The sequence below is a fragment of the Myotis brandtii genome, unplaced genomic scaffold (assembly GCF_000412655.1).
Source record: "Myotis brandtii unplaced genomic scaffold, ASM41265v1 scaffold123, whole genome shotgun sequence".
NCBI classification, from domain to species: domain Eukaryota; kingdom Metazoa; phylum Chordata; class Mammalia; order Chiroptera; family Vespertilionidae; genus Myotis; species Myotis brandtii.
In genome coordinates this window covers 4952058-4978369 of record NW_005354291.1, presented here as the reverse complement: position 1 = coordinate 4978369, position 26312 = coordinate 4952058, and the positions used below count along the sequence as shown (strand labels likewise).

General features: G+C 39.1%; 1 protein-coding gene across 4 annotated transcripts in view; it reads right to left on the bottom strand.

The window, feature by feature from the left end:
* Nucleotides 1-26312, bottom strand: part of NKAIN2 (Na+/K+ transporting ATPase interacting 2) — an 805068-nt gene that overhangs the window by 15746 nt on the left and 763010 nt on the right. For all 4 annotated transcript variants that reach the window (XR_001360684.1, XR_313172.2, XR_001360685.1 and 1 more), the window contains exon 5: nucleotides 14400-14460. Coding sequence is in view for 1 of the 4 variants with exons in the window: in XM_005858952.2 (XP_005859014.1) it covers nucleotides 14400-14460 (61 nt within the window). In the remaining 3 variants the exon portion in view is untranslated. The remainder of the gene's footprint in view (nucleotides 1-14399; nucleotides 14461-26312) is intronic.

Sequence of the window (26312 nt, the reverse complement as noted above, 5' to 3'; positions counted from 1 at the left end):
CGCAGTGGTGGTGGCGGGAGCCTCTCCCGCCTCCGAGGTAGTGATAAGGATGTCTGACTGATGGCTTAGGCCCGCTCCCCACTGAGGGCTCCTGAACTGTGAGAGGGTGCAGGCCGGACTGAGGGCCCTCCCCCCCACCCCCCCCCAGAGTGCAAGAATTTTGTGCACTTGGCCTCTAGTTCATTAATAAATGCTATCAAGTGTTGGGTATGTTGAGAACTCATAGAAAAAACACAGTTACCTTTCTGGCCAGTTTATAGCATCCAAAACAGAGGTATACAACTGGGTAGAAGGTGAGACAATAAACTTTGTACTTCTTAATCTTTGTCTCTTTGGAGGAATTTGCCTTGGGTCCAATGAAGACAATCCAGGATTGTTATTGTTTTCTTTGCAATCACTACAGAGTTTTCTTTTTGCCCTGGTTTTCCTATCTGCAGTATGGGTGTGTTTACATCTGACCTATGGAGGCATAGGGAGGTCCAATTATTTTGTACTAGTAAAGTGCCATATCATTTTAATAACTATGATTTAATAGCATTAACAATAGTAGACATTAGAAATTATCTAGTAAAAGAAAAATGCTTTTTGAATAAATATCCTCTGCTAAAATATATTCCCTGTTGTGAGTTTCCCTTTTATTGAAACCTTTTAATGATGAACACTGAGCTCAGGAAACCTAAAACTGCCTTTTTAAATACATGTTGGCAGTGCGGTATTGTAATATAAAATTGTACCTTGGTTATTAATGACAAAGTCCCTAGTCAACATTCTCCCTTTTGGACAGAGCTGGAACAGACCATGAAGGGAACATTTGAAAGGCAGTTCACACAAAGCTATGCCTAAATATTTACAAGCACCCACTGGAAGACATTAAAGAATTTGTGTGGGCCCATGGAAATAGAGTGTATATCCATCATCTCTGCAGGTAAGGATTTCCAGGGTACTTCTCCCCAGTGGCACAAAAGGAATTTAGAACACAACCAACCCCAGGCCCAAGAGAACCACCTCTGTCCCACGTAGACTTCTTAGTGGCACCAACTCAGCTCACGGTGTGAGCTTGAGGTGCTCGGTCTAGGCTAACCTCCCTGAGTGGGATCTGAGCATTGCTTTTTCCGATTAGGAAAGCACAACCCCTTGGGAGGATGGGGTGTGTTATCCAGTGATTGCCTGAAAGGTCACTATAGTGCGATGCTATGGAGCACTCTGGCAGGCGAAGCCGCAGTGAATGAAATGAGACTTCTTCCCTCCAGCACTACAGACGCTTCACTCCCTGACCCTGTTCCTCCGGGTCTTAGGGTCTTATTTTGCATGTTTCCCTCTTGGTTGTCTCAGAATCAGATCTTTAGTATTTTAAACTCGGAAACACATTCACATATGCTAAAAAAGGAAAGTGAAAAGCAGTCCCTATAATGGTGTCATAATAAATAAAACATTTCTTTAATGAGAAGTAGTGTGAGTAATCACTTTGAGCTTTAGGTTCTAAAAACTTACAAAAAAGGAAATACAAGTGCCACCTGATAAACTGTTCTGTGTTTCTGCTCTTGTCTCTTTCTGCCAGTTCTCAGGGAGACACACGCTGGCTTTCTGCTGAGACCGGGATCTTTACTGAAGAGTCTTCTAATAAGAAAAGCCACTGCTCGGACACATCACAGGGACGCTGTGAAGTAGCGTAAAGAATGAGGGCTTTGGAGTCGAAGACCAGGGCTTAGCTTGTGCCTTCACTTCTTACCGGCATCTTACCCACAGGCAGGACCCAACTGCTCTGAGTCTTACCTTCTTCCTCCGTAAGGGGGGGATGATAAAACAATCCCAACTTCATAGGGTTACTGGGAGAATCATATGCGTGTAATACTTACAGGCAAGTGTATTAAAGACATCGTGGATAGATTTGGGATCTGATCTCCTTTCGTAAGAGATTTATACAAAGAGAATTATTTGAGCTATGCTTTCGAACACACATCTAGGTTCTTTACTGAGAGGATGAGAACTTTCCATTAGCATTTACTAGAGTTTCACATGGTATGACATCAGTATACTAGTAGAAGTTATCAGCAGAAGCTGCGAAAGCTGATGTAGGTCTATGGAAATCCTCTAAATGCCCACTTCATTGGTTAACTGTGGTCTGACAAGCAATAGGCATAGAAATGTAGAAATGCAGAAAAAAGGAAATACAGTTCATATAAGGAAACTACGTGTATCTGAGTTTCCATGTTCCAAATATTTTTGGCCATCACCCCGTATATTATCCTTAGGACACAGAGAGGCTGGGACCAGCCTGGTCTGGGGTCTGTGAGTCTTAGGCACGAATGCAGGGACAGGAATGATCCAATGGAGTGAACAAGAATAAAGACACTGAGAGTTCAGCCTCCTGGATGAGGAGGAGGACATAAGCCAATGCTTGGTGGAAGGCTTCTTTGGAGAGGAAAAGCGTACCTACTCCGCTTGGATTTGGGCAGGGCTGTAGGAGGCAACAGGATAATTGCTGGTTTGGAGTGTTGTTGAGGTTCTTGGGGAAAGCAAGGAGTTTTTGTTTGATAGCATTGATTTCCTCAGGTTTTGGTCTTAGGCTTAAGGGGCTTGGAGAGGTTTGGAACGGGTCCTGCGGCGAGTCAGTGGAAGGAGTGAAGGCACTGTCAGCAGCAGGGGAGTGAAAGCAGTGTTGGGCAGGAGAGAGCACCCAGCCGTGTTCGTTGCTTTCTCCGGCAATGTGCAGCCACCCAGGACTGGGGGTGGAGAAACTGAGTCTGAGCCTCATCAGACATGGATGTAGGAAGGAAGGAAGGCTAAGGGACCCAGTGGAGGGAGGCCCCTAAATGAAGATTTAATACGTTTCTCCAGGAGGGAGGCAAGAGAACAAGGTGGGAGCAAAGATAGGGGTTCACGGTCAGGCAGATAATTTTGATATTGGTGATGAAGAACCCTTCGTTCTCCCTAAGGAAGATGATCCAAATGAGCCTCCCTGAGGAAGGAAGTCAAGGGTTTTTATGGAGTAGTGATGAGTCAGAAAATGATGCATCCAGATACCTTTCGGTAGATGTGGAGAAGCGCCTAAGGAAGATGATCCAAATGAGCCTCCCTGAGGAAGAAAGTCAAGGGTTTTTATGAAGTGAGTAGTGATGAGTCAGAAAATGATGCATTCAGATATCTTTCGCTAGATGTGGAGAAGCATGCAGAACATGATGCAGTAACTAAACACCTTAAAGGTGCCTGGGCCTGCTTTGTGCCATGCGGTTTGGACAGATTAGATTCACCAGTGTTTTGTTCTCCCCTGTTAGAACTGCTTTCAATTATACATGACATGCCTTTCAGTTGAAATTGAGAGCAGTTATTACTAGCAATAGGTGAGCTAGTTAGACATGATTGGGTATGTTTCTCAGCTGACCTCCAGAATATATTTAGAATGCACAGCCCATTTAGATGCAGTGGCTTTAATTGGGTGTGGGCACATTAATGTACGCATATTACGGAAATAAAGAACAAAGCATGCATGCTATAATATTCCAATTGAGAAATACTCTTGCCTTGCATTTTTTGCTAACATAATCTGTGCATCATTTTGCAGCCTCCAGAAAGGAAACTCACAAAGCTTCTGAGCCTAAATGGATCATCTTTTTCTTAGAACAACTGCTGCAGTTTCAGGAAAGAGAATGTCCAGCCGTTGCTCTAACCTTTTTATTGATAGTTGGGAAAGTCGAAACTAGATTTGCTATATCGAGCTCATTAAAAACACTTGAGATTACTCCTGTGTGAATTATGGCGTATATTTGGTCAATATAGATAAAAAATGTAGTCCTCTTTTAAAAAGGCACATCTATTTTTGCTAATTGTACATAGCAAAGATTTATCTTTTAGGTTTCAGTTGAAATGTTGCTTCCTTAGGGAATCATTTCTAGTCTTAATTGGGCCAGGTGCCCCTGGGTGCATGCCCACTGCACCCCCTACTCTCCTTGTCTGATGGCTCATTACACTTCGGTGTAATATCTCGTGTGAACCATGTGCTGGACCATAAGTACCATGAAGGCAAAGACAGTATCTGTTTGGTTCCTGCCTCATCCCTAGTAGACTAACCCCAGCCTACCACAGGGTGGTTCTCGAGAACAATGTGTTGAAAGAACCTATCTCAGGTATCACAGCAAAGTGATGTGGAAAATATAATTAGAATCAAGAAACTTAATGTCTGCTCCCAGTTCTGCCTCTAGATGACTATTTGATTTGGAGCAAGTGTTGGAGCACTCCTTTCCTCTAAAATTAGAGGATTAGAGTAGGTGATTGCTAATGTTGTTCATAGCTCTATGGTTCTGCACAATTCCATATTGCTGGGCTTGGTTTACATGCCAGTGATACCAATAAAATATTTACAAAGAGCAAATCTGCAAAGGCATAGTGAGCAGGGAAGTTAGTACAGAAGAATTAATTCCCTCTGGCTATTGCTACTATTATGCATTGATTTTTCTAGTCAAGTTCCCAGGGAGATGGGCTGCTGAATAGGGTATATGTGTGTATTTTATATATGTATATATATGGCATTTGAAACCCAAGGCATGACAATTCCCAACTGGAAAACAGAGTGATGGAAAGGGAGGGCCTGGGAGAAGGGAATAGGATTGACAGGTTTGTAGCCAATAGAAATACTGTCACCCCATTCATTTCATTTCAGTGATGTAGGTGTATGGATGTGTGACTATGGGCTTCCTTTCGCCTCTCTGCTCTTGGGAATTCTTTCAACATCAACTTCATTAGTTACAAAAGCAGCAATCCATATCCAATTTTCTTTTTATGTCAGGACTATTCATGTATAAACTAAGATCCTTTGTTGGAAACACTTGCAATTAATCCCATAAACCAACAAAGCCAAAAATGCAAATTTTGCACTGCCCGCCCCAGCCAACCCTGCTGACTCTGAGCCCTGACCACTGTCTATTATTACACAGAAATGAATTGAAATTCCCACTTTGGGCCTAACCTAATTTCAAGTGATAATAGGCATGGGTTCCCAGAAGCACTCTATGCCTCTTGATAGTAACATCCTAATTTCCTTTTCTGGTAAATGTTTTAAATAAGATTTTAGCACCAAAGGAAATTAACCTTTAAATTAATTGTAATTATAAAATGCCATCGCTGATTTTTGTCTTCAGCCTAATTACTTTCTATTATTTAAACAAACCTCACCTCCTGCGAGCTTCTAGTTTGTTTCTCCTTCACTCCCTGCGACAGAAGGCCACCCAGTCCTGGCGGAGGCCTCCCCAGCCGCCTCTCCGCTGCTGGAACAGCCTCGTTTAAATGTCACCCAGGATTGAGGGTTTCCCTTACACTCGCCTACCTACAAGGAGCTCTTTCAGCGCTATGCTCACGGTTCAGTTCTGCATACCCGGTGGTCTTCCTTAGAGATGCAGTACTCAGTCCCCCTGCTGTTAGAAAGGAAATAGCTAAGCCCAGCCTCCTGTTTCCATTAGCTGCCTCTTCCAGAAGGAAAGCACAACTGGGCATAATGAAGTGGGCACCCCCGCCAGCATTATTCATTATCACAAGATGAACTTTTAAAGTGCGGTCTCCTTTCTCAGCCCCAGGGCTTTCAGAGTTGTGCTTCCTGTGCCAGCACGCGGTCTGCTTCTCATTTGTTCTTTCCAGAAGGGCCGGAGGGACACAGCAACTTTATTTTTCGAGCACGTAGATCTACACCTGGTGCTAAAAGCATCCTATTTTTTTGCTGCCACTCAGCTGCTTTCTTTCTCAGGTCGTTATCCATGCGAGTTTCAAGAGATGGTGAGGAAACAGATACAGAACCCCATGACAGGTGGGCGGGGCATCGCAAAATGGGAAGAAAGAAGAAGAATGATCAGAACATCAGAATAGAAGATACTTCATGGAATCATTTCTGTAAATGTCACCACTTCTCCCGTGCACATGCTCTGGCTTTCTTTTTCTATTGAGTCTGATTATAACACTTGAATATGATTCTTCTACTGGATGGCTTGATTGTTCTAAATGAAATACCTCCTCTATTACACCCCAGTGAAAGGCCTTCCCCTGCTAGTCTGAATAGTGTCAACACTGATTCTTTATAAACAAAGGCCTCAATATTGATTCTGTAGAAACAAGGGCCTGGTGCTTGCTTCTGTAACACATGAACTAAAGTTAGAATCAAGGTCCCTATTGTATTGAATCAACAAAAGATAGAGAATGAATCATTTCTTTTCTTCATATTTTTGAATTGGAAACATAAGCCTTATTTAAAGATGACATGGTGCACATGTTTATGTGTGAATGTGTGCGTGAGTGTGTATAAAAAGCAGTATAGTATAATGGAGGAGACATTATGAGAAAAGGGGGAGAGTAAGAAGTAATTGTTGAAGAATCAGACTCAACTTTGACCCGAATATCCAAATTGAAAGACAAAAGCTCATTTCTTTTCTCTTCAATGACCACAAGAGGGAGCAATTTAACAGTACGCTGAAAAAGAGAGCAGCGCTAATATTGGGAGAGTTACTGTAAAAATCGCTCTGTCTCACTGTTGGGGAATGCTGTTGCCACTGACAGGAACTGGCCTGTGATTGACAGGAGGCATATGTATACGTGGGCATTTGTTTCAGGGGTCGATCATTTATTTAGTCTTTTACATATGACAGCATGTTTTTGTTTTTCCTTTTATTCCCTTAGAAAATGACAAAAGGGGCTTTATGCTAATTGGTTATTCATTTAATTGGAATAAACTGGGGTCTAAGGAAATGTCACATTTCCTTGGCAGTTTCCAAATAGTCCAGGAAATGTTTGTGCAGAGCTGAATGATGCATCATTGGTTTCCCAGATACTTACTGAGTCCTGCTCTAGGTAGGGGATATGTTAGATGCTGGGGATATAGCCGTGGTCAAGACAGGTGTGGTCCTCAGTGGCATCCCTAACACGCTCTTACTCTGAAGGAGTCAATATGTGCTGTATCGGTGTCAAAAGTTCACAAACAAGCTCCGTGACCTTGGACACATCAATTAGTCCTTATGGATCTATAAAGTTAAGGTGTTGAAATAGAGCCATAGGCAATAGTTTTCCATTGTTTAAAGCCCTGCAGCATTCTTAGTTAAAAAGAAATCTTAAGTAGGACAAAAAGTCATAAAATTAAATAAATGCAGAGCTGCTGTGCTTTGGGGAGTTGGAGAAGAAGCAACATGACACCTTCTACCTTGTCCCCATACAGTTCGGAAGAGCATGGCTAGAGATCAGCAGCATTAAAAGTTTGGGGCTCCAGTCTCGGATAATATGTGATTCTGTTCAGAGATGGGGAAAGTAATTGCAAGTTTTGTTTTGGGAGGGAGGCTGGCAGATATGGACAATATTATTTCACCAAGTCACTTTCAGAATTCCAAAACAATGTTATAAAGAGATGATAAAACAATAATATATGATGCTTTCATTTGATTGCTTGAGTATGACACTTGAAAAGTAAAATAGACACATAATTCTCATAACTCTACCTGACAACCTGACACCCAAGAAGTTTTCACCTTTTCTAAACAGCTAATTGCCTGCCCCTGAGGTTATGTATATAGAGTGATTTATATAAGTAACAAGAAAGAAAGCGCAGGCTAACAAACAGATGTATGGTGTGGCCCTAACAACCAGGTAGATGGACAGATGATAGATAGGAAAGAAGGAAGAAAGGAAAGAAGGGAGGAAAGAAGGAAGACCAGGAGACATATAATATGCCAAAATGCTGAGAATCAGTTCAGAATTGTGGGGGCATTCTATTTTTTTTATATCTGTATTTTCTATACATTCTGCAGCCAACATGCAATCTTTTATAAACAGGAAGAAACAAATCTTTTTAAATGGGGGAGTAGCCCTCCCTGCTCCCCTCTGCCACCCCCAGCCTCCCTCACAGGTGGGAGAGTGTATGATTGTGCTCAAAGAATTGCATCCAAACCCAATGATCTTGGCAAACAGGAAAAATGATCAAAACATACAGAATGGAGTTCAATACACAGACGCGCAGGCCAGCAGGCTTTAGAAGAAAAAGATCAAACAAAAATAACAGAAAATTATTAGCCTCAGAGAACTGAATAATTTCCTGTGGTTTGCTTTTCAAATGAAAGATTCTATAAATCGATTGGGACTTTTATCCCAAGGCCAGTGGGTTTAAAGAATTCAGGACAGGTTTTTATGAACTCGTGCTTGGTTGCTTGGTTCCTGCATGTGTGTGTCTACATGTTTAAACATCTAGAATTCATTTTTCAAAAAATAAGTCCCCTAGAATATATTTTTAAAATGACATGCCATAACCTTTTCCAGATTATTTGAATATTTAATAACACATCAGATCTCTTTTAGAAAAGATAGTGTCTACTTAGAAAAATGGACCCATTTTTTAAAAAGAGGACTGATGTTTAGTTTTAGCTTAGCTATGAAGCAAAAGGTTTATAAGAAAGCATAATAAAAATTGAGAAATGAAATGATTTTTTTTTTCTATTATGGATCAGTGATTTTTTTAAATCTAACGATGCTAATGAAGCAGAGACATATGTTCTTAGTCCTATCACTGAAGTAGGCATCTGACTGTGGTGCAGAACTGAGGATTAAATGAGAGAAGAGCTGCATAGTATGTAATAAAAGGCACATCAGACCAGGAATCTCAGAACATCTTATTTCTTCCACAGACTATTGTGAAAGAGAACAAGTTGAAAAGACCAGAGGTCATAAGGAAAACTCAGCACGGCTGGCACCAGATTGTGTGGTGCAGAGCCAGCCACAAAGACGGCTCAGCAAGGGGTGTCTGCTTTCCTGGAGAAGCCTTTCCCCCTAAGACACACGGCTGCCTTTTCATGAACAAATCTAAAACAACTAGAGGCCCGGTGCATGAATTCGTGCACCGGTGGGGTCCGGCTGGTCCTCCCTGATCGGGGTGATCAGGCCAGGCCGGCCAGGGGGAGGGGCTGAACTCCCAGTCGAGGGGACAATTTGCATATTAGCCTTTTATTATACAGGACTAGAGGCCCGTTGCACGAAGAGATTCATGCAATAGGCCTTCCCTTCCCCTGGCTGCCGGCACTGGTTTTCCTCCAGCACCCGGGACCCAGGCCTTCGCTCCGGCTGAAGCCTTCAGTCATCGCTCCGCTGCTTCGGCCTACGTATGCAAATTAACCGCCATCTTTGTTGGGTTAATTTGCATACTCTCCTGATTGGCTGGTGAGTGTAGCGGAGGGACGGTCAATTTACATGTTTGTCTATTATTAGGGAAGATAGGATGGGATAGTTGTCCCACTCAAATAGGGTCCATGCATCAAGGCATACCCTCTGGAGCAGGGTCCCAGGTCTGTTTCCTGGTGAGAAGCTTCTCATTGGAAGGCAGATCACCCTGACCCAAGCAGGAGGTGCTGACCCTATGCTCCTGCCTGGAGACGGTGAGCATGGAGCTCCAGAGGTCATTGGCACTGTAGCCTGGACCCTCTTACCCACAGGAAGCCGATGGGCCAGTGAGCCAAGGTAGCCCAACTCTGTGCCACATAAATATTTTCAAATATCTGGGAGCCACATGATGTGTGTGTGTGCGTGTGTGTGTGTGTGTGTGGTGTGAATATGGGATGTTATGAACTGAATTGTGTCTCTTCTCTTCCCCAATTTATATATTAAAGGCCTTACCTCCCATGTTATTGTATTTGGAGATGAGGCCAAGAGGTAATTAAGGTTGAATGATGCCATAAGTGTGAGACCCTAATTCAATAGGTCTGGTGTCCTTATAAGAAGAATAAGAGACACCAAGGCCATGTACACACGGAGAAGAAAGTCCATGTGAGGACAAAACAAGAAGCCAGTCATCTGTAAGCCAAGGTAAGAGGCTTTAGAAGAAACCAAACCTGCCAACATCTTGATCTTGGACTTCCAGCCTTATGAACTGTGTGAAAATAAAGTTCTGTTGGCTAAGCCACCCAGTTTTTGTATTTTACCACTGCAGCCCCGGGTGACGAATACTTGGGGGCAGGAGTGTCCCATCTTTCTGTTTGACACCTATGCTCCCAGGGTGGCTGCTATCTCCCGGGAAGCACAGCAGGTGGCAGTGGCGTCCTGTGAGTCTGCACAGCCAGCCGCCTCTCAGGCTGTGGCTCTGGCTTAGCTAATGAAAGGCTGTGGCTCTGGTTTAGCTAATGAAAGGCTAAGAGACGTAAGCTTCAAGGTCCAGGCTTTTTCATAGGAAAAATCAATAACTTTGCATTCAAATGTCCATATAAATATTCATCAAACTGGGCTCTAGAAAAGCAATTGAGATCCTGTTTAAAAGGAGAAATAAGAAAAACAAAATTCTCAGGCATTTGACGTGCCTGCAATCTCACTCCTTCTAGTTCAATGAGGGTTGACTGCTATTTCCCGCATCTAAGTTTGAGTCCGAACCCTCTCCATCGCCCCCAGAGGTCTCTGCGGCTCCCTCGCCACACTTGCTGCTGAGGTCTGAGGTGTCAAAACTGAGCCCATGGCTGGCCAGCCTCATACTGACACCAAGAACACTGTAATCTTCCAGTTGCCATACTTAGGCTGTTACCTCACTCAGCACAGTTACAGAACCCAAACTGCTCTCTGTTCCTAACGGGGCTCTGAGGGATGGAAACTTAATCCACTAGGCAGGCAGGTAGGTAGCACCTCCTCCTGCACGACACTCCTACCAGGATGCTTCATTACAAATCCACAGCAGGCAGGAGCAGACACAGAGACCCAGCCCTTCCCCGATGACTCAGACATTAAACCTGTCCCATACATCAGGGCTTACTTTCTGTGAGTACACGCATATGCGTGTCTGTGTGTGTGTGTGCGTGTGTGTGTGTGTTTGATTTTCAACAAGCCAGGATGCTTTTAAAGGATCAAAATAATTTCCTCTGTGACATAATTACCAAAAATTAGACCGAAATTTCAAACCTTTACCCTTAAGCATTGGAAGTCATGTGTTCTAGGCAGTCTAGAGATGAACATACAAATGACCAAGACTATGACAATACATGAAAATATTAAATGAAAGCATTGTACTCAATACTCATAACTGTCTGGACAGAGAAGTAGCCCAGAGGAGCATCTCCAGCAGGCTGTTTAGTCCTGTGAACTCTAAGGTAATTCTACTAGGATATAAAAATAGGAAAAGTAATTCATATCTTGTCCACTGAGCAAAAAGACTTAAATGATAAAACTTGCCTATGAGAAGTTGGGTTAATAAAGGAAGATAAAGTATCGTGGTCAAAATACATATAAAGACATAAGCATTATTTTAGAGTCTCTGGGAAAATAGTTGATTAGATGCTTGAAAGATAAACCTGATCTTCCAAAACATATTTGCTTTTGGCCAAAACTAGATCTAGGGTGAATTCCCTAAAATGTGTTTTCTGGAACTCCAATTCTCTGGAATATTAAGACTTCTTATGAAAAAGCATTCTGTGTTCAGGTGTTTGGGTTATTATTATACTTTTAACTTTTGTAAATTGATGTCTTAACATCTACAAAATGACCACTGGCTGATCCCAAGTAAGCCCTAGCTCACCTAAAATACCTGGAGACTTTATTTATTTTTAGATTTTATTTATCTTATTGTTTAAGGTATTATAAATAGTAATACATGTCTCCCTTCCCCCATTGATATGCATGCATACAAGTCCTTCGGTTGATCTCTTAGCCCCCCAACCCTCCTTGCCTTCTGCTGTAGTTTGACAGTCTGTTCTATGCTTCTTTGCCTCTGTATCTATTTTTTTTCAACAGTTTATAATGTTCTTTATATTCCACAAGTGAGTGAGATCATGTGGTATTTAGATAGCCCCAAACTATATTCTTTAATAGTCAAGTGAACATGCACTTCACAAGGTGCCACTTTTACAGTTAGCTAGCTAGTACTCAACCTGCTTAGCCTGCCTTATCCATTTCTTTAGATGGAAAAAAACACAGTAAAGGTGTTTGCCCACAGTTTGCTCTCTCTCTCTGCCTTGTGATCTACCTTGGAGCTTTCTGTGTGGCCCTATGTGGCATGAAGTGTTCGCCCCAGGACACTATGAGTATAATAAAACTGCAAAACGATTTGTGGCTTCTCGCTGTGATCTGTGTTTGGCCTCACTATATGTCATCCAATGTAATACGGCTCAATCGTGGATTAAGAAAAATTGAATATACTTCTTTATTGCAGTGGTCACAAAGATGTGACTGTGTAAATGTACATTCTAAATTTCCAGTGTCAAACTTATTTGGCTTTGGGATCTAGTTTTGAGCAGTATATCTTGTGGAACCAGTATTTCTAGGGTCCCCTCTGGGAGATACTATTCTTGAGAGATACTGATTATCTGTCTAGGCGAGTTGGCGTGTCAGTATTTTCTGAAGTAAAAAATGCACTGGTGTCATTGTGAAATGAAACCAATCATTATAGCCAAAGGAACTCAACTCTCATATGAAATTTAACCTGTAGACTTTCCTTTCATTAAAGATTTGGCACAAAAACACTGCATGGTAATATCTGAATGCACTTCCATAGTTTGTGGGGTCCATGCATTTAAGAATCCATTAATCTATTACCCTTCCTAACTTGGAATACATCTTTTGTGCATAAGACAAGTACTCATAGATGTCTTCTCTTGCATATTCATTAGGCATCTTCATCTCAACCTGTTCAAATGGAACCCATTTTCACATTCCCATTCTATTTTCCTCAAGTGACATTTCCATGTACCCATTCACTTATACCAGAAACCCAGGAACCTATCAGTGTCTTCATTGTCCCTTACACAGTACCACCCATAGCCCATTAACACTCTGTTTCAGCATGTCTCCTATCATATCTATGCTGTCCTTCTACAACCCGGTCCAGACCTCATGATCTCATATCTCAGTCATTGTCATGATGTCTAACAAGTCTCCCTTTCTCTAATCTGTCCCACTGCTTCTGGTCTTTCCTTCACACTGACACCACTGGGATTTTTCTCAAGTACAAATTTGATTATATTATTCTGTTTTTATAAGCTACCTGCCAATTGATTTGCCATCATGCTATACAAAATAAGGTCCAAATTCCTTACTCTGTCATACCATTTTTCTATTGTCTCATCCACGCTCTCTTTTCTAATCTTCTCTGGATGCCCACCTCTAGCACAGAACACAACCCAGTCATATTAACTTGGCTTTTGTGCTCCCAACATGACCAGCTATGTGATGCCTTGGTGCTTTCTCACCTTTTACCTGGAATCACCTTACTCCCACATTGGCTACCCTAGTCATCTTTCATCTATTCATCTTCAAGACCAAGCTCAAGAGTGTAAGAGTATCCTTCTCTATAACGATTATCCTGGTCCCTTTCCTATTTCCCCCCACTATGCACTCTGGAGGGTTTTATACTCATTTGTCCACACGATTGCTTCTTCCTACCAGATGGTAAATTCCTAGAGGTAAAAGATTGTGTGCTACCAATCTTAAAATCTCCAAAGCCTCACAGAGCACTTGATACACTGAAAAATGTTTTACAAATGCTTTTTTAGCAAAAGGGCCATCATTTCCTTTCATACATAAAATAATATAAACTATGTACTGTGTATTCCTCAAATCATCCTGTAAAAGAGCAGTGAATTCTTGACTTTTTTCCCCTCTGTCTCAAAACCCCATCATTATGAATATTTTTGGAAACCAAAAAGCATGATTCCCAATTTGATTTTTTCCCTGAGTAAATATAGGTACATGGGCAAGTATCCAAGATAGCACTCAGAGAGACTCGAAGTCTTTTTCCAATCCCCCTCTTTCAGATCCTTAGGTGCAAGGGCGGAGTGAAACCTTGCACCTGCTGTTTTTGGAAGAGCAGAGGACAGTGGAGCCACTCAAGGCCTGCAGGAGGGCACTGCCGTTTCAACTCTGGACCAAGCAATAGGACTCAACGCTGAGACTCAGACACGGAGTTCTAGCCACTTGCATCCAAGAGTAGGAACAAAAAGGAAATATAAACATTTGCTTTCCTGAAGACAAACTTCTTGAATTAATCCGAAGTTAATTCTTGTGAGAGTTTTAGGAACTATTGTTGATTGTTAAGGCTTGTAGTCCTGGGTAAAACTGATTAGTTATCGATACCTAATAAAAGGTTTATAGAAACAGAACAGTCAAGTTAACCAATTTGAAAAACCACTTCCATCTCCAGTTGCCCCTTCCTATTTCCTACTTGAATTGTTATAAGATCTTAACAGTACTTTCCAATAAAAAAGAAATATGTTTTCAAAATGAATCCTTCCCCAGTTGTTTTGATATCCTCTATACTTTTATGAAAACACTTGAGCCCTATGGATACGAAAGGCTTATCGCCTGTTCTAATGACATGTTGGGGGACATTGTCTGAGCACGAGGAAGGCTAGGCAGGAGGCAGTTGGGAAGATGCTTTGAGCTTGAAAGAAACAGAATAGAGCTTTAGTACTTACAGCTGTCCTCTTCTTCAGTTATACATTTCACAACATAACAGGCGTAGATGAACCCTGCCAGCTGAAACAAAACAAAGGTGCTTTAGACAGGAGGCAAAGGCAACAGAACTGGAGCTCGCTGGGGGCGTGACTTTTCAAAGGCAGGCAGTTTAGGACTAGGTCTAGTGTTCCAAGATGGTCCATCAGACCGGATCCTGACTCCAGTGTGGAATCCCGATTCCAGTGACGTCTATCTGCATGATAAAGAAATATTTTCCTCTGACCTGCAATTATGTGTAAGACTTGCTAATTGCCAGGCAATCTAAAACAAGTTATTGTAGATGCAGGAAAAGGAAAAAGGAATTATGGCCACTCATTAATGCAATAACATTTGCATTTGTGCCAATCAACTTCTAATTTACCTACATGAGCCACTGACTAGCATAAAAATGCTTTCAGGGGAAAATATTAAGGAGATTCCATGGTATGTGGCATGAACACTCTATCAGTAAAAAGACCTCTTATTTAGACCTCGAACAGGAACCGGGCAGACCAAGTCTAATTAGGATGAGGTGGACGCCTGTGGGTGATGAGTATCCCAATGCACTAAAGTCAGGATTGCACACATCACATTGTCTTTTCTGAAACACAGCGCAGAAAGGCCCCCATGGGCAGGCAAGTCTTCACTGACTGAAATGGGTCCCTGTACAGGAGCATGGCAAAGTCCTGTGATATCTGTCCCCTTAGATTGCATTCCCTCATATCAGTCTATTTATTTAGTCAAGTTATGAGCACTGCTGGAAGGAAGCAAACTAATATCATTCCTGATAAGTGGAAAAGTTATTACCCAAAATAATCCAGTTAAATAATCTTTTTTAAAAAAAATAATCTTTAAAAGTATGTCCTCAGAACGGCTAGTCAAGTTATGAGCACTGCTGGAAGGAAGCAAACTATTATCATTCCTGATAAGTAGAAAAATTATTACCCAAAATAATCCAGTTAAATAATCTTTAAAAGCACATTCTCAGAACGGTGATGAAGATTATTCACGATGGCATTTCAGAAAAGCGTTGGGTCCTGACCTCCCACGACAGCATTTGGTGTGGGGAAGGGAGGGGACCTTAGGAAAGGCTGCAGCCTCCCATCGGGAAGCTGAGGAGCAGGGCCCTGCGTGATGAGCCTACTGAAGATCTTGTATTAGCTGGCAGCGATCCTTCTGGAAGATGTGAGTGGAGGATTTTAAGTGGATGGGACACTGATAGTGATGTAATGAGCACAGAACTATTTGGAGACAAAGGGGGGTCCAGTTAAAGGAAACTTTAGGAAATCTCTAATTTGGGTTTGAAGGAGAAAGTACCATGCGACAGTTTCAAACTCTCTTCCAAAGAGAACCGGTGTGGGATGAAGCACTGGCTATCCTGGCTCAGAAGCAGTGACCCTGCTCCGGGAGGAATGGATGGGAGAGAAGGCTGTGCAACATATTCTTCAAGGGCTTTTGCTTTCAGATCCCGGATGAGAGGGAATGTGTACCCGCCCCCAATGCAGTATCTGAACCAGTGCACAAATAAACAGCTAAATAAGGATACCACCACTGATGTTGTATTAGCAGAGTTAGTTTTCTTAAAAAAAAAATAAAATCAACCACCAGCATTGAACCAGTGCACAAATAAACAGCTAAATAAGGATACCACCACTGATGTTGTATTAGCAGAGTTAGTTTTCTTTAAAGAAAAAATCAACCACCAGCATTTTTTTCATTGAATTATATGTTGCTATTGGCAATAAAATAGTGATAGTAAGAACTATTTTCTTATATAATAGAATCATAAGGATCATTGCTTTTATGGGACTGATTTTTCAAGTACAGAGTATTATTAAAAACCAGTGTCTCCCATTTGGTTTTAGCAGAAATTTTGATTTGACCAAACAAAGTCATATTGTGATTTAAGCATTTTCATGGGTACTGGAAAAATAGATTATACCAGTGATGGCGAACCTTTTGAGCTCGGAGTGTCAGCATTTTGAAAAACCCTAACCTAACTCTGGTGCCGTGTCACATATAGAAATTTTTTGATATTTGCACCCATAGTAAAACAAAGACTTATATTTTTGATATTTATTTTATATATTTAAATGCCATTTAACAAAGAAAAATCAACCAAAAAAATGAGTTCGCATGTCACCTCTGACACGCATGTCATAGGTTTGCCATCACTGGATTATACTAACACTTCTTAATCTTTTATCCACCAGGACCCATAAAAATCTCTAATCATTGAGTGGCCTGGCCCCATGGATACTCTGTCATTGGTACTTGGATATGACTGTAGCTAGGTAAAGAGGCAATGGTTTGATTAAATGCCCCAGTCATGTCTATAGCTCCTTCCCTTCCTCCACATGAAGTCCTTACCATCCATGGCTAATTGCTACAGATTTATTAATAATTTATCTCTTCTTTTCAGTTTTAAATATTTGTTACTTGAATTATCGATAAAACATTTTTTTTACAAAATCACAAATTTTCTTTTGATTCTTACTATTTCATCACTTTTGGATATAAAAATGTAGGTAAACAACATTGATAGATTCAGAACCAAAAAAGTTTAACTTTTCATTAAGCTCCTAGATTATTAACTGCACCACTCTCCCAGAATTCAGGGAAGGCGCTGTATTCTGCTTACCAGTGATCTTTTAATTGTGTTTGGTTGCATTCTTTAACTATCAAGGGAGCGGCTTTGATAGAAAAGTAAATCCTGCTGCATTTCATTACAAAAGCTTGCTGATTAAGAGAACTTTAGCTTTTAAATTGGTCTCCTCTAAATACAAATGAAAATTTGTTTTTCCCAAATTAATCAAGATTCATAAACCTCTGTTATCTTCTAATTTTCCTACACCATATAAATTTCCAATTAATTTTCACTCCCTCATGGTGATTTATAAAACTCACCTACAGAAGAGGGGTTTCAAATCATTTCTGACAACTCTGACTGTCTCCAATAATGTGCAACTCTGCTCATTTGCTACCTGGCTGCAAAGATGAACTAAGCTAGGATTTCCAACCTCAGCATCATTGATATTTTGGGTTAAGCAATATTTTGTGAGCTCTCTTGTGCATTATAGGATGTTTAGTAATATCCTACCATCAAGACAGATGACATTTGGGACAATAAAAATGTCAGCAGAAATTGCCATATATCCCTTAAAGGGCAAAATTTCCCCCGGTTAGAGCCACTGTTTTGGATACAATCCTATCCTAAAGGAATTTGCAATCTTGTAGCAAAGATACATATGCGATTATAATTTGAAGTAAATTGAGATAAGTGTCAGAAGGAAGGAAGAAAATTGAATGTCTACTAAGTGACAAACAAAAAAATCGAATGTCTACTAAATGGTTACTAAAAAAGTATGATATTTTTCATGGAATACAAACCCTTCCTAATGTTATACTTAGCTCCCCTTCTAGCCTCATTTCCCACCACTCCTAGTCTCAAAATTGATGCCAGTAGTAAGCTGTTTGGTGGTTTGCTGAAATATATCAGGTAGTTTTCCTCCTCTGTTCTTTAACTCATTAGCCTATTCTAACCAACAAATCATGTGAATGCCCTATGCCTCCTCCCTCCCCTGCCTGTCCAGCCTTGCACCTCTGAACAATTCTAACTCATCCTTTAAGACGGAACACAATTTCTGTCTCCCCCAAGAGCTGGCAATTAATTATCACGGTAAGGTGCAGGTTGGCACATTGGAGATAAACCTCAAGAGATGGAAGGACTTTGAGAGAGGAAAGGAGAAGACATCTTCCAAGCAGATCTCAGAAAAGCTCTGGGAAGGTGTAAATTATTATTCATGGAGGAGCAAATGGCCCAGTTTGGAGAAGTTTGGGCAATGTGAAGAGTAGTGATGGTGCCCAAAGCAAACAGTGACTTATGTTGTCATAGTAAATCTGAGTACCTGGAGTTAAAATACAATTATTTTATTTTGTTCCTTTTAAAAAATGGCTATAATAATAATGAAAGACACTAGGCAAATATACAATTACTCACTTTGAAAAACTCAAAGTATTCTAGTTGTTTTAGCCTTTGGCATTCAAAGCTGAGCTAAGCCTAAATCTGTTTCTTTTTATTCATCTTTTCACCTTGATACATCTAATATGATTTGTTCACTTCTAATTCACCTGATAGGTAATTACATATCATCTTGATATCATTACTGGCTGAAAGGATATATTTTCTCTCTATAACTAAATCAGGTTGAAATACTTTTTAAAAAAATCTACAAACCAAATTATGATGGTATATCCCAGAAATTCACTTAGAAGCTAATAGGTAAGAGGTAATTGAAGTCTATTTGTAAGTGTTTTAAAAGATTCAATTGTAGTAATTGAAAGTATGACAACCTTAGTGTCTAAAATTCTATCATTTGAACTTCTGTTTCCAGGAAGTTGGAATAAATGTACTTTTCTGTAACTCCCCCACTAAGTACAATTAAAACCCTTGGGCATTATATATATAACAAACGTAGGGAGAATCTGAAAGGCAGAAAGAAGGTAGGTTGGCTAGTAATCTTGGAACCCAAGGAAGGACTACCAAAAGTTTATATACTGTATGATTCTATTTTTAGAATATTCTTGACATGACAAAATTATAGAAATGAGGAACAGATTTGTGTTCAGGGACTAAGAAAGGTGGTTGATTACAGGGAAGTCAAGGTGGCCATAAAAAGTCAGCCTGAGGGATTCTTGTGGTGATGGAACTGTCTAGACATGACTGCATCAGTGTCAGTATCCTAATATTGATGCTGTACTATAGTTTTGCAAGATGTTTCCATTGGGGGATACTGGGTAAAGAGTACATAGGATCTCACTGTATTATTCTGCACAATTGTTTGATTTACAATTTTCTCAGATAAAAAGTTTAAAGATTATACATTTCAGTGTACTATTATTAATGTTAAAAACTTTTGTATTATAATTTAAAAATTTTAAATACATTTAAACAAGGTTGATATCTTTATTTTATTATCTACAAAGACATAATTTAATTCTGAGCCCTTAGACCGAATTGAAGTCCACAATAGTTTTTGATGTTGATACAATATCTAATCATTATTCAACACTTTTTGACTGGGAGTGGAGATTGGGGCTGGCAAACACTATTTTTTTAAATCTACAATTATCTCATTCTCCAACATATTAGTTCTGTAATTCATTGAAATCAAATAACCTATTTTTGTTCTGAATTCATAATTCAGATTCTATAAACCCATCCTTTTTTAATATGAATTTAAACAGATGGATATTATGCCCTTACTGAATATACTTTTAAGTTGTAGATATCTTATGTGCTCTTTTGCATCTTATTCCATTTATATAATTTGACATTGCTTCAGCAAAGGATTCCAATATGATTATATCAGTGCTATTAATGAAGGTCTTACATATCAATTTAATGGGGTTGATGTATCATCTCTGGTGTCTACCAGGTTATTCTGATCCCATATTATTCCACTGGTTGGACTATTAGGGAGCATGCTGCAAGTTTTTTTTTTGCTATGCATAATCCAGGTGCAGGTATCAATCTACAATAACTCATGGAGGATTACCTTTAGGGCTATTGTGAACGTTCACAGCCTACTGAGTCAGAAAAGCTTTGCAGAGGATCAGAAACATATCTTAATACTGGCCTTTAAGTATTGTGCTGCATCATCAAGCATGACTGTATTAAACATTTTTTCAAAGATTGAATAAAAGTAGATGTACATGCAAACTTGTATTATCTACTTAATGCTGGGAAATGAACCGAACCAAATGCCAACGCTGGCTTCACCAATAATTCCCATTATAAATTGACCTCTGGAAACTGGTAGTTTTTTTTCAGGGCAAACTTACCAAGAAGTTACCCAAGTTCAAAAGAGTCTAATGTTTTAGTAAAGTTGGCAGAGCAGAAGATATTCAGGCAGGGTGAAAGACAACGAATAAAAGTCAATTGTCATCATGGCTAATAGCTCTCTCAGAGTTTAAATATCACATTAACTTTAAAAACTGTATTGAGAGAGTCATTCAGACATTCTATACATATGAAAGTTGGGAGGTGATAAAAGAAATAGCTTATCTAGTTCAATAGAGTCACAAGATGCCTTTAGTTTTTGAGGTAGGATCCATAATGGTATTTCTTAATCAAAACTGTTCATTGTAAGTAGCTGACATGTTGTGCACCTAAAACTAATACAGTGTTGTATGTCAGTTATATTTCAATGAAAGAAATGGGAAATGTAATCAAAATACCCTACCATTTTAGGAGTAAAACTAAGTTTAAGGTTGTATAAAAGTCACATATAATAGGGATTCTCATTTATTTATAATGAAACATTTGAGAAAGAAAGTGCAGTTTTAAAATGTTCTGTTGAATGTAAACACTCAATATTGTTGGGAAGAAATTTTCAACGAAATAAGTACATAATGCCTTTGTGAGCAAATGATACAAATAACATAATTTTGTTCAGAGATAATAGGGAAACTAAAGTAAAATTCTACTAGTAAGACATATGCAAAAGTAAATTGGCACATCTTAGGTATGTCAACATTAATAGACAAGATGAAAAATTTCAGTGTATTTCATTGGATGGAATGTGCTGTTCCAAGGATGATGGTGGAAATATAGGGCCAAATTTTTCTGAAGACACTAGAGCAGTGATGGCGAACCTTTTGAGCTTCGCGTGTCAGCATTTTGAAAAACCCTAACCTAACTCTGGTGTCATGTCACATATAGAAATTTTTTTATATTTGCAACCATAGTAAAAAGAAGAATTATATTTTTGATATTTATTTTATATATTTAAATGCCATTTAACAAAGAAAAATCAACCAAAAAAATGAGTTCGCGTGTCACCTCTTACACGCATGTCATAGGTTCGCCATCACTGCACTAGAGAGTTGTATTGGAATACTACTTGCAAAAATAACTAATCTTAAAAGAAGATGCTAAAACTATATTAATATTTTTTCTTTTTCAGAGGTGTTCAATTAGAAGATAAGGAAAATGTAGAATATATACTTCACCTGTGTCTGCAGCACATACGACAACACCATATTTCAAGAAACCATAAGTGAGATGACATCACCAGAATATGTATGTGTATATGTATATGAATATGTATATGCATAAAATATACATGGAGACTATACAGTGGATCTCTATCTGTTTAATGACCTAAACTCTGGGAAGAGCAATGATGATGAGATCAGTTTAGAACTGGAGGAACATTTCAATAGGCATGCTTTAGGTATCTCACCTTAAGCCCTCTTCTCTATGACATTTCAAACTTCTTGAGGAAAAACAACAATGGTCTGAGTATCAAATTTCATAATTATGAAATGAGCAGAGTGGTCCTAGGTTATCTAAAGAGAATTGCTGTATCTCAACAAGGGAGGTGAATAGCCCTGCTTCCATCTGGTCTTGTCAGTCAAAATGCTGACAGTGTTCAGTGTTGGTGCCACAGATGAAAGGAGACACCTAAACATAGTTGTAGCCATACTGAAGAGAGAGAAAGGAGATATGATGAGTAAACTCCTGGCTCATAGAAGGTTCTCAAAAAACATTTTGATGATGATGATGATGATGATGATGATGATGACAACTATGACAACGATGATGAAGGAGAATCCCCTATACAAATTGGTGGTTAACTGCTTCCTGGGAACATCACTGAAAACCAGATGACCTCTGTGATCACTTCACCTCAGATATTTTAAATATAAAAAATGAATAAGTTATCATTGCTTAAAAGTAGTCCATTTAGATGTTTTCTGTGTAAATAGGCAGTTAAATTAGCATTTGTCAAAGGACAAAGTGAATACCTCAACCCATGCTAGATTAATGAGTATCCTGTATTCTTCCATGTTTAAGTAACTGTGAGGAAATATATCAAGCCATTCACTATTTGGGAGATGGTGAATAAGACATTATCTTTGGTCTCTAAGATTCTGTCTTACCCACAACTCTAGGGGAGTTGGGAGTCTTCTAGGATCCCTGTTTGGGCAGCAGTCATTCCTTCCAATTTCATCTGAAGATATTAAATAGCTTAGAACCCATTAGAGACCTTTCTGGAATTGGCCAATTATCATCTTCACAACTAAAAGTTAACTTTCAGTTAAGTGTTTCTTGACAAAAATACAGCTAAAAATCATGTCATAAAAATATCATTAGGATAGCTACACATTGACCTCCAACTCTTTGCTGGTTTTATGGATGTTTAGGCTATGATTGGAAACACAGACTATCCTTTCATAGTCCAGAATCTTTGGCCTAGGCTGATTGGCTATGTTACTGGATATAAGAAAAAGTTAATGCTGCCCAACGTTGATGAATCTTCTTTTGGCAGATGAGTGCCAGAAGAGGTGATACATGATAAACTCATCATTATCAAAAATAATTTACTAACAGTATATAAAAATGATATCAATAAGAGTAAAAAACTAAATAAAAAGGAGACATTACTAACTGTACTAAAAAAGAAAAAACTTACTGTACTGAAAAATAAAAAAAAACTAAATAAAAAGGATCAGTAGCACATACCAGCTAGAGAGAAATGTTGTTTCAAAATGTTGTAGTAAACTTAAAATACAGTTAAATAGGAACCTTAGAGCAATTGGTCTCTTTACCATGGCATCCTTGGGAATAGCTTTATGCTCCATGAAAAGGTATTGTATGTAGCATTAAATGAAGCTTACCTCTGAAGCAGAGTACTAGGTGCAATATGTGGCAGAGGAAGATGAGTGGTTGTGAAGGCAGCAACAGAAAAAGAACCCCCAAAGGGAATAAGATATGGATTGGGGATGACACAAATTTGAAGACAAGGTTTTTCCCAAAACAATTTCAAAAGGCACAAAACTGAATCAAAGTGTCACTTAAAAGGCTTGCCAATTCTATCCATGTGTAGCAGTAAAATCTAGTTGGACTGAGTAATTTGGGAGTCAGAACTTGGCTATGATTGGTGTTCTTCACAGATCCTTTCTTCTTTTCTATCCAAGTTTCCTGATTTTCAACCTAAATCCCAGATTATCTTCTTCTCACACAACTTACAGTAGTATGAGAGTAAAAGACACTGTGTCAACTATCTCATAATGACATGATTTCATTAATTACTGATGACACAATTATTACCATTTGGGAATATATAAACTAGGAAAAAATGCAACTGCATTTGTGCTTTACTTTTTTATTTTTCAATGTTTAAACCTCAAAACACTGATTGCCTAACTAACCCTGGCAATGACTGGGAGGTAGAAAAGGAAAAGCTAGGGATTAGTGTTTAATGTTCAGGTAATAGCTAGCATTGTGGGAGTGCCCACTATATTCTGAGCACATGCTAACATCTTTATAACTATTGTTCTACCTATTCTTTCCAGAACCAAACAGAGTATTTCTATCATCACTATTATTTATAAGTGAGATCACTGAGGCTTAGTGAAATTAAGTGATGTCCCAAGATTAAGAAATAATTAGCAAAGTACTTGAATCTATCTCTACAAACCTAAAATCCTATGTTTTTTCTCTCCTAACACAGTATTGTTAACTTATCCAACTGGTAAAACTAACTACACTCTAAAATGAAGGGAACATAAGATTGCAAAAATCCGAGTAAATTCAAATTCAGAAAAGAAAATTTCTAACATGAATTTCACCTACTTTTCCAAGTTAGAAATTTGGATACAGATGATAGTATTGAGTTTTGGATGAGCACAGCTTGGAAGTCAGCAAGAAACATACTGGCTTGGCTACCAGATAAACCACAGAGGAGTTTAATGCCACTCGTGGGAAACCTGGAGTATCTAGGAGAACAGGAGTGTTCCTCCCCCTCATTTAATTACCATTTCAGTTCTCTTTCAGTGGTTCCAACTCATTATGATTTTATAGTCCTCCTCTGATTTGTTTATATACGCTTTTACACACCACAGTGGGCTTCTAATATAAGAAATACATTGGTGAGCCACTAATTACCGTCAGTTTACTGCCGGTGAGCAAGGCGGGCCTCACATGAGGAGGTATGGTTCTAAGGGCAGGAAATCTCATCAATGGCTCTCATTGCTCATCAGATAAAGCACTGATAGCAAAGCATTCAAGAACATATGTGATTTTCTCCAGCCCACACTTCTACCTCCAAGTCTTATGCCCCCCTTTACTTTTTCATATTGAATCGCTGAGCAGTTCCCCCTAACATACATGCCATGTTGGATACCTTCATGCTTTTGAATATGTCATTTCCGTATCTAACAAACACAGTTTAACACCATATTATGAGCACCCATATGCAACATGGGCTATTTCAAGTCTACTTCTCAGGAAAGTATTTCCTAAAAGCTAAAAGACACAGGTATGCACTATTTGTGGTTTGCGCATATAGCATACTATGAAATACCCATATTATACCCAACTTAATTCATTTCACTGTGATTCATATTAACTTTTAAGCTGGCCTAAAATTCTCAAGACTCCCCAAGAATATTTCCATTATCTCAGAAAGTTGCCTCTTGACCCTTTGTTATCACTATTCCTTCCATTCCATCCCCACATCACAATTCTGATTTCAACAACAATCCAACAATTTTGATGGTTCTTGAAATTTATATAAATGGAGTCATATGTTTTGTGTCTGGCTTCTTTCATTGAGTATACTATTTTTGAGATTATTCCAAGATACTGCATGTACTATCAGTAATTTATTCTGTTTTATTTTCAACTGGCATTCCATTGTATGAATATCCATTATTAGTTAACTTTGCTACATAATAAACCACCCCAAAATTTAGGGTTTGAAACAACACCATTCATTTTTTGCTCATTGTTCTGTGGGTTGGCAATTTGGGCTGAGTTCAGATGGGCAGTTCTTTTCCTGGACATGGTTGACTTCTCTCGTGCATCTGTGGTTGGCTGCCAATCATCTAGGCAGATTTTTTTCCTGCAACATCAATGTGAACAAGCAAGACCTAATTTTTGGGGGACCTATAGATTGCTATTATCCAAATTTCATTTTTAACTTTTTGGTATGTTTGTACAATGTCATCATCTTCCCAACATCTCATTATACCCTCAACTTCAGTAAAGTTTGCTATGCATTCTTATATGAGTAGTACTTTGGGGAATGAAAGAATCAAGGTGACAATGTACAAGATGAGATGTAAAGAGACAATAGAGAATTCAACTGAAAGAATGGAATTAAGGGTTTTAAGAAAGGCCCTGAGACTTTCCCAGTAATAGTGCAAAATACATTGTACATGTGACGGGAGATTTTACTATTTTTTAATCCTAAAGAACAAATTGATCCCAGTAGATTGAAGGCTTTCACTGGCAAATGAATAAGCAATAATGCCTAACACCTTGTAGACTATCAAGGCTTAATGGTTCCTATTTTCAGCTACTTTCAATCTTGTATCTTTGGCTAACTCATTTAAATAATTATACTTTAAAAATTCCTGATTACATAGTGACACAGAAGGTATATTTCATATTGTTCACAGGTCATTGTGAAGATCAATGAAATTATAACTGTGAATGCACTTTGAGCTCCTTGGAGAAACACCATGTGTTGTAATGATTCTCCTTCTCTCTAAAAGTTCATCAGACTCAAACTATTCAGCCATTCCCATGAGAAGGAAGGTAGTTTTTAATTTCTTTTTTTGTCCCCAACATGTACTGAGTGGCTCAAGTGGCTGCCGCTTACTTTAGTTTTTCCTGTAAGGGTGTAGAAGTTGAAAACTGTCAGCTAATTTTGAGATTATTTTATGGAAACATCTTTTAAAATTAAAGTTTAAAAACATAGGGTTTAGAATTGTTTCCTCTACTCCAAATTTTAAAAGTACTTTAAAATGTTTACATATTTAAAAAATTCTTTGTTTAAAGTATTACATATGTCTCCTTTTTCCCCTCATTGACCTCTCCC